This window comes from Primulina tabacum, chromosome 10, assembly GCF_025594145.1.
Source record: "Primulina tabacum isolate GXHZ01 chromosome 10, ASM2559414v2, whole genome shotgun sequence".
Lineage (NCBI taxonomy): Eukaryota > Viridiplantae > Streptophyta > Magnoliopsida > Lamiales > Gesneriaceae > Primulina > Primulina tabacum.
Genome location: NC_134559.1, coordinates 26,347,931 through 26,358,125, shown reverse-complemented (window position 1 = coordinate 26,358,125; position 10,195 = coordinate 26,347,931). Strand labels below are relative to the sequence as shown.

The following is a 10,195-nucleotide window of genomic DNA, read 5'->3' as shown; positions in this document are numbered from 1 at the left end:
TTTTGAATCACATTGTAAAGATAATTATCTATTTTTATGAAATAGACTGGTTTGAATATTTGATTACTATGAGGTATGTTTGTTACAAATTATGTAATTGTGAAACTACGTCGGTATCGTGGTTTCGGGGGCGTGACAAAACCAGTTAAACCGTACTGAAAACAGATTCATCCGAGAAAGTGTTGGTAAAAATAATCGAATTAATGACTACTAGTGAAACATTGATCTATTTCTCCAATGGCTTTGGGGCAAATTATTTTTGAGTTTATTTGTAGCATATGTGTACCTATACAATTTACAATAACGAAAATGAAATATGATACAAAGAACTCAAACAAAATATCTGGCATTGAATAATTTTCAGAGCAAGTGGCTAGAAAAGAAACATATTTTGTTGCCTTTATGTACATTGGGAAAAGCTAGTTAGGGGGTGAAAAGCAAGGAAAATTGAAATATACCAACACAATCTTGGTAAAGTTTGGAATCATCTTGAGCCTGAGATTATTACTTGAATATGAAAAGGAGAAAATTTCCTAATTGACCCTCAAAACTCTGCACAATTATAGGGGCCACTTTAGCTCAACATAAGCTCTGCCAATTATGCTGCTCTGGACCATTTTTTTTCCTCAAGAAATTGAATTATCCCTACTGCATATGACACAATGATCATTCAACAACCTATCAATAATACTCCCTTTTTCAATTTTCAATTTTCCACTTCCCCTGTTCCACAAATGCACCCCGTAGCTCGACTTCTTGAGCTGTCGAATCTTGGTGTCGGCCCATTTCGCGTGGGCAGGGTCACAGGGTCGGGTGAAATAACCCGCTATCCGAATCCAATCCACAGGGTAGAAAGCCATTGGTGGCAAGACTGTGAACTTGAACTCATCATTTCTTGCCACCCTATCAACCACTCTGGAGACCAAATATGGCCCATTGTGACCCCATCGATTCCCATCAAAAGTTGATGCAAATTCCTCCATAAACTTGTACACAAGTGGATGCTCCCTGTCAAAAACAAGAACTGCATTATTCAATCTTGTCCAGTTTCCCTTGACATCAACACTTTGAGCTCCGATTACATTCTTTAACGCTGAGAAATCTTTCAGGGTTACGAAGTCTGTGTCCATGTAAACCCCTCCATATTTGTATAGAGCGGCAAGTCTCATCAGATTCGACAGATTTTGAGCCAGAGGAATCTGCCCCGGATCCCTGCTTCCATTCTTGATTTCTCTTAACCAAGATTCAGCAGGAGTCTTCTTGAATAGATCCCACAGGTCCGGAGTCACGGCCAGAACCCGTAAACCGCACCCGATCAACGGCTCGAGAATCTTGTCTCCATAAACTGAATCCATACTTTTCGACAGTATGATCAAACAGCCTTGCGGATTGGTTTTGAACAAGGTTTCGAGCACGAAAAACTCCCGTTCTCGATATGAATCCGCCGGGGCGATCCATGTCATGAAGAACTTAACTTTGCATTCATTTCTGCGGAAGAATTCCTTAACCCTCGAGTCAAACTTCGTTGGTAAATCAGACGATTCGAAAAATTCGGACTCCTCGGGCTTGAACTTGCTTTCTGGACGAACAAACTTTTCATCAGTTTCTGTAAAAATCTCATCTGTTAATGAGTTCACCTTGATCTCTTCTGCTGAAACCTGAGTCTGCAACTGATGATGATGATGATCACTGCTCCCATTATATATAATTCCGTCGGCCAAAAGTAAAGCCAAAATTATCAAAACAAAAGTGATGAAGGTGGAGAATATGCTCGTTTTGAGGGAAATGAATCTCAATGAATCAAACATATTTTTCCAACCCATAAAAATTTAAGGAACATCCAAAAACTATAAATTAAATGAAAATTTTCAGAACTCAAGAAACAGGGTTGAGGATTTTCGTGGCGGCTGATGCGGAATAATTGAGGAAAAGATAAAGAGTAGTGTACAAAAAAGAAGATTGATTTGAGAGTGATTCTTTGAGTTAGGATCAGATTAAGCAGTTGAATTTAAGAAGATTTTAGCTGACAACCCAACATAAAATAAATTGGCTGACCTTGGGAGACTCGTTTACAAATTTAAGTACAAAGTCAAACAAATATTTTATATCATAAAAATCTACTTATATTTGCATATAATATCATTAATATAGCAAAAAAAATGTGGATAAGGTTTTTTTTTGTTTCTACATCATTAAATTTTTATTAAATGTATATAATTTAATAGTTCTACAAAATATCTCTTGGAACATATACGAGAGCATTTGGTTATGATCTTTTATACTCTTTATATTTATATACATATGTTCGTTTTTCTTCTTTTTTTCATCGTTGGAAGCTTCATTTAAGAGGGTTATTCATACAATGGGTAAGAAGTATTTAAATATTTTGAGATGGAATAAATTTAATCCTTTTAAAGTATATTATGTAATTTAATTTAATAATGAAATGGAATCGTGCATTTGACATTGTGAAAAATTGGACAGATCTATAAAGAATTCATTTTTTTTGTCACACACACACACATGACAATGTGAAAAATTGGACAGATCTGTATAGTATTCAATTTTTTGTCACATATATGTTTACAAAATAGGTATATTGTGAGACGGTATCACGAATCTTTATTTGTGAGACGGATCAACCCTACTGATATTCACAATAAAAAGTAATATTCTTAGCATAAAATTAATATTTTTTCATGCATGACCCAAACAAGAGATCAGTCTCACAAAATACGACCCGTGAGACCGTCTCACACATGTTTTTGCCATATTTATATATATATGTGTATATATATATATATATATATATAGTTATGTTATGTTGCCCACCAAATATGTCCAGCTCTGTGTCTATCGTTGAGGTGATGTTTACATATTGGATGTGATTAAACATATTAAAATTGTACATAAATTATGTGAATACCACATCACCAAGGGGCACAACGGTGGACAGCATATCAAAACTGTATATATAAAGTTTTGTTATGTCGTCCATGCACTAATCTTGCCTAACTCTGTGTCCACCGCTGAAGTGACACTCACTTATTGGATTTGATCAAGCATATCAAAATTGTATATCTAATAAGTGAGTGTCACCTCAGCGGTGGGCACAAAGGTGAGCATTGTTGGTTGCACCATATAAAAACTGTATACAAGTAGAGTTTTGCTATGCTACTCACTAACTGTGCTCATCGCCGAGGTGACATTGATTTATTGGATGTGATGAAGTATATCAAAATTATACACAGCGATGGGTAGGGATGTAATCGAGCCGAGCCGAGCCGAACTCTTGAATGTTTGAGCTTGGTTCGTTTATAATCGAGCCGAGCTCGAGATTTATTTAACGAATATATGTATGGCTCACGAGCTTATTCAAACCTTTATCGAGCCTAAACAAGCTTAATAAATATGAATTATACATTTAAATTTTCATTAAATTAATTAAAAAGTAAATTATATATTTAAAAAAAAATATATTATTTTTATAAAATTTGTAAATTTATTATAATAAATAAATTTAATAGATTTTTCTATATATTTAATAAATAATATGCAAAATCAATAAATCAAATATCAAAACTATTATTTTTCATCTAAAAGATTATTCATGAACTTACCAACGAACATGTTCACGAGCTAACGAGCCGAATACTGTAAAGCTTGAGTTTGGTTTGTTTATCTTAACGAGCCTCATTAAACGAGCCAAAACGAGCTTTTATCGAATCGAGCTTCGAATAGCTCACAAACGGTTTGGTTCGTTTACATCCCTAACGATGGGCATATAGGTAAACACAGTCAGTTGACACCATATAAAAACTGTATACAAGTAGAGTTTTGATATACTGTCTTCTAATTGTTCGCGCAGCTTAGATTCACATATGAGATGTGATGGAGCATATAAAATTGGTCAATCTAGCTAGACATTCCATTTAGCATAACGTGGTATTAAAAAAAATCCCATATTAGCCAGTTTAAGTAAATGAAGAAAATCGTTCTTTGTTATCTTTATTACAAATTATCCTTAAAAAAATATCCATCAACCCCTAGAGTAACTTCAATGACCATTTTAATGGATGGAACAAAAACTCCTTTTTAGTTCGATAAAAATTATTTTAAAATTTTATCTTACTAAATTCTTAAAGTAGCTAAATGATTTATTAATCATAATTAATAACTTAAATGTATTAAAAATAATTAATAGCTTAAATATTTTTAGAATTTGTTAATTATGTTAAAAAAATCTTTGTCCACCAATTATCGTGTGCGTGACTTGTTAGTGTTAATAAATTTATAATCCAACTATAACCATCATAAACACTAATAAAAGATGCACATATGTTGCATGTATTATTATTATTATTTTTAATTTGAGCAAATAATAATAAAAAATTAACACAAAATTATTTTTAATTTAGAATAGTTGTTCGTTTTAAAATGAAAGTTTTGTTTAAATTTTTTTCTATGTAAAATATGGAGTAACCTGAGGGATTTTTTTAGTGAGTAGGTCTCTTATGAGACGGTCTCACGAATCTTTATCTGTGAAACAGGTCAAAACTACCGATATTCACAATAAAAAGTAATACTCTTAGCATAAAAAGTAATATTTTTCATAGATGACGCAAATAAGATATCTGTCTCACAAAATACGACCCGTGAGATCGTCTCACACAAGTTTTTTTTTTTTAGCAAGATAAGAAGAGTAATTATTGAATTAAATAATTTGGTGTCCTCAAAGATAATTACTCTAAAATTCTCACACTTAATAATATAGTGTACAATAATACTTGTAGTTCACTTGTTCAAATTCTTCAAATTACATATACGTATATATATAAAAAAATCGATCCTTACAATAAAACTAATTTTTATTTAATAAAAATAATTAGAGGAATCTGTCCTTATCCATTTGTTTGAATTTAACAAATTCCCAATATTATTTCCATTCTTTAGCTATATTTTAAAAATATGTTACGACTATATTCAATATTTTAAAATTAAAAAACACTATTTTTTATTTGATAAAAATAATTAGAGGAATCTATCCTCATCCATTCGTTTGAATTTATCGAACTTCCCAATATTATTTCCGTTTTTTATCTATGTTTTAAATTATTTTACGAATATATTCAATATTTTAAAATTGTAAAAAATTAATTAATAAATTTGAAAATTACGCGTACGTATGACCACGTGCATGAATTTATCCTTCTAGTGAACAACAACAACAACAATAATAATAATAAACAAGGATGTTACGAATTATAATTGATGCAATGAAGTAGCAAAAACAAAAACAAGAAAATAACATGTATAATTAATAAGCAAAATGATTTAGAATTTTCCGCCACAGTCTGTCCAAAAAGTTCCAGTAGTATGATCTTAAATGCATACATACATATATAATAAATATTATAATTTTAATATACTTGATTTATTTACAACAATTTTTAAATTAATAAGATATAAGATTGCATTGTTTAGTCAATAACCGATTAAAACTAGTATTTTAGTAATTAGTTTAGTTAATCAATTGATTAAAAGAAAATAACTTTTTTAGTCCATTAATTTGTAATACTTTGAGTTTCGATCGATTAACTATTCAAAATTTGGTCTGGTGCAGTAACTTTTCTTATTTTTGTTTTCGGTCATATTTCATCAGAGGTTGACGAACATTGAAAAACGTCGTTGTAATATCGAGAATTAGTGACGTGAAAACAAAAATTACTGACATGTTGATTATCGCGTCAGCAATTAAACCAAAAACTTAAAATTAAAATTCAAACAAACATTTAACAAGTTATTAGACTAAAATCGAAAATCCGACAAATAGAAAGAACAAGATAAAGGGAAGTTGTAGAAAATTTTAAAAAAGAATGAAGATATATATATTTTTAAATTCTAAATGACATACAAATATAAAATACTGATACCCCATAGGAGCCCGGGTTGTGGATGACCCGTGAAACTAAATGGATAGCTCAAAACATAATCAATATACAGATCACTTTCTTTATCAGCTGGGCGTGAGATCACCCGGGATATTTTCTACCCGGGCTTTCATGCAAGCTCCGGAAACTTTTTACCGGGTTACCACGAGAAGTGTGCACACTCGAGTATACCAGTATGAGCTACCTTATGATTGTCAATCATTTATGTCAGGACGACATGGGTTTGATGTGTAAGAGAAGTCATCAGAAGCAGGGTATGGACAACCATCTTACCATACTTAGCAGGTGGGCACTGAAAACAAGTTAATCATAGGATTTCCTCCTATAAATAGCAAGTATTAATCTCATTTATAGATTCTGAAACTTTGAATTCTCAAGCACTCACGTATATTCATACATATATAAGCCAGTTCACCTTTCTTCTTCACCTGCTGACTTAAGTATCGCAGTGGATATGTCAGATACTCCTCCGGTGCCCATTCACGAGTACATTTCCTTGTTTGCAGGTCACGGTAGAAGCCCAGGATCACAAAGATAAATTTTTCTCATAAGATATATCTTTTCCTTACTCATTTTCCTTAAACACTAAATTCCTTATCCGGTGGATTGCCCCGATTCCATCTACCTGATTCACACGGATGACATCATTGATGCCGTCTGTTGGAAATTGAGCTCAATATATTGATATGGCTCCTACCAGAAGAACCAATCAAGGTACTTCCTGGGCTCCTGGAGACGATGCACTTGTCTCTAGACAAGGTTGTCTTCCGCCCACAGGACCTCCTCCTGTTATCACTTTATCCCTGGAGGAGTTGGCTCGGATTATATCCGATGAGGTAGAAAAAGCCATAGCCCGGATAGATGCTTCTCAGCAAGCTACGCTTGTAGGAAGAGAGCAGAAGAGAGAGCATGATGTTAGAGTAGATGCCCTACAAGCCAATGGTTGGTTAGGGAATTATTGACTCAAATGTAATAAACAATCTTTATTTTAATATAATTTAACTTTTTATGATCTTGTTTTACTTTATCTGTATATCCATGCAATCAGCATTGATAAAGTTCTTGATTATACTTAATACAAATGAATCGTAATTCGATGTTGAAACTCATTTGTAAATATTGTATAATCTAAATTTGTTCCTAGTCGATTCAGCCGCCTAAAACATGGATAAATGTCGCTTGAGCTTGAGAGTAGCATCTGTGATGTTGTGTACCGCATTTCTTGGTAAGGGCATAGAGATGTCCAAACATGCAGATGAGTAGTCATATGATGATTATACCGAACAACCCTCCCTCGGACTTTCCAAGTGGTTATCATTCATCGAGAGGATAAGTCTGTGGTTATGATTGTACACCATTAGTCCTTACGACCTAGATCACTGAGGCTCTATATGCTAGGGCTGTGCTTTGACTCGTTTACCGATTCCAAGAGAGTCATCATGTGGTGAGATTGGGTACAATTGCGACACATGTAGGAGCCAGTGCATTGTAGTCGGGAATTCACCGCTCACCTACGGGTGTGGATATCCTTTGTGATATGATGAAATAATAGTGTGTGGAATATTTGACCAGAGTATGAGATGTACGTTAAAGAAGGAGTTCTCCAACTGTACATGCGATGTCACTATTTATTCTCAAATATGTGTCACATAGTTATCGAATTCATATGCAACCCTCGATGAACCAATGCTTGCAGATTCGATTGGGATATATGAGATGAATGGATCGTACTGTATGTTAATCATAATCGACTGGTTCTTACAGGCACTATCAGTGATACTTATGGAATCATGGGACGATGCTACTAGACACTCTTACCATGATTCGATGGGTTTAATCAGAAATATGATTTCTGACATTCTCATGATCAATTGTTGATACATAGAATGTGACAAATTAGGGTAAGCCCGAATAAAGGATTATGTCCTGAATCACAAAGAGTTGTGAAATCACGGCTAACTGTATCCCTGAACCATTGAGAGTCACACAAGCAATGAATCATTTGTTCCCATGGAGAAAATAAATTCAAGAAGCTGAATTTATATTATGATATAGTAAATTCAAGGAGTTGGATTTATGATAATTAAATTTTGAGAAAAATAAATTCAAGGAGTTGAATTTGTGAAATAATAAATTCAAGAAGTTGAATTTATGAGTTTATGAAATTTGGAGAGAATAAATTCAAGGATTTGAATTTATAAATTTTGAGAATTTAATTTATTAAACTCAAAAGTTGAGTTTATTAAATATTAAATTAAACATAGTGGGAAGTATGTTTAAAGAGCTTGTAAGAATGCATGCCCAACAAACTAAATAAGAATGCTAGTCCAATTAATTAATCAAGCCCATTAATGTTAATTAAGAGGCTCAAATGTCGTATTATGCTAATTACGTCATGGAGGTTTTATTTTAAGTATGAGACTTAAACCATAGCCTCTACTAATTTCATTGTGTGTGATTTTCGAAAATCACAACCATAATCGCTCAAAATATTTAGTTTACTTAATTAATTATATTAATTGAATAAATGATGATTAAAGAAATATTAAGATTTCTTTATTCTTATTGCATAGATTCCTTCGTGAGTTTCAAGGATTTTGCAAGAAAATTTTAGCTCTCAAAATTTTGAAGTTTTTGGCCACTTTAATTAAAATATATTGGGTCGATTTCTTCTGTGTGTTCTATCTCTACGAAAAGATCTTCTATACTTTCTAGTGCAAGCTAGAAGAGGAACTAGTAATCTGGTCATGTACCTGATTCGAAGATTAAAAAGGAGATTTGAAGAACGTACATAGGGATTTACAATAAGAGCTACGTCCGCTAATACCATAGTAGTTGGAGCCAAATGAATTAATTCACTAAATTTATATATCAAACATCCTCTATATGTTTTAATTATGAAAACCATACGAGTTCTCAAATATATATTGAATGTCAAGATCTAAAAGTTTTAAAAATTTCGCTGCGTTTTGGGCACAAGAAAACTGAGATCCAACACAGGAGGAAGCGAGGATGGAAGAGAGAAAATCAAGTGTTGGGTCCAAGTCCCCGACTGTGGTAGAAGTGTTGCAAGAGTTGAGGCAGAATATGAGGGTGTTGGAGGGCCAGATGGAGGGTATAAGTCATTCACGGGTAGTCATTAAGAGATGCCCGTTTTCTGAAGCTATTGTTCGGGAACCTCTTCCCAGGAACTTTAAGTCTGCCAAAGTCAAAGATTATGATGGCAATGCTGACCCCGAGGAACATCTGTCCAGGTTCGAGAATATGGCCATGTTGCACTATTATGCTGACAGAATCAAGTGCAAAATGTTTTCGACCACTCTGGTTGACTCGGCGCAGAGGTGGTTTGAGGGATTGGCTCATTAGAGTATCCATTCTTTTGAGGACTTCAGAAGGTGTTTTAGCACCATTTTAGTAGCAGTAAGAATAAAAAAATTGCATTTAGTCTTTTTGAAGTGAAACAGAGCCCTGAAGAGAGTCTGAGGGCTTATATTCGGAGATTTAACCGAGTGGCTTTGGATGTCCCCTCTTGCGCTCCTGAGACCAAGACAACTGCATTCACCCAGGGGTTGAAGAAGGGTGAATTTTTCCGGTCACTAATGAAGAAGACGCCAGGGGACTTTGAAGTTTGCTGGCCCGGGCAAAAAAGTATATAAATATGGAGGAGGCCCAGAAGCAGAAGAGGGAGTTAGTAAGGAGAGAGAGAGAGGAGACCAGGTATCTAAGCCCGAGGAAAGGGGGCGGAGAAGGAGTAATCCGGGACATTTTTCTCATCGTGTGCCCTTGAAGATTATCCGGGACCTGGAGGTCCAAAAGTGCAACAGAGATTTACCTCCATCTCAACAGTATACCAGGCCTGAAAAGAGGGGGTTTTGTACCCTTCATAAAGTGTGTTTTTACAACACTGAGGACTGCAAAATGCTCAAGAGAGATTATGTCCCGCCCTTTGTCTAGGGACAAAATCAACCCAGCAAGAAGCCGAGGTTCCCCCCTGGACAGCTCGACAGCTCGGTCTTAGTGCCAGGGAAGATTCAAGAAATGCCCCGAGGGGGAGGAGAGATACAGAGCCCGAGAGAAAGAAATCTTCTCCCCTTGTCTTGGGGATAATCAAATGATATCTGGAGGATATGCTGACAGTGATTCTAATCGGGCTCGTAAGTCGAGAAGCAGAAGAGGTTGTATAGAGGTAGAGGGGGTGAGGAGGAATAATAAGGCAGTGATTAGTTTGGCCTGGAAGATTTGAA

General features: G+C 34.5%; 1 protein-coding gene across 1 annotated transcript; it reads right to left on the bottom strand.

The window, feature by feature from the left end:
- Window positions 1-376: 376 nt before the first annotated feature.
- On the bottom strand, window positions 377-2,086 carry LOC142506159 (uncharacterized). Its single transcript, XM_075619319.1, has one exon. It carries the CDS (start codon window positions 1,821-1,823, stop codon window positions 627-629), a length of 1,197 nt encoding a protein of 398 aa, XP_075475434.1. The 5' UTR covers window positions 1,824-2,086; the 3' UTR covers window positions 377-626.
- Between the last annotated feature and the right edge of the window lie 8,109 nt (window positions 2,087-10,195).

Coding starts and splice junctions, on each gene's coding strand:
- LOC142506159 (XM_075619319.1), bottom strand. CDS start 1,823: ATGGGTTGGAAAAATATGTTTGATTCATTGAGATTCATTTCCCTCAAA.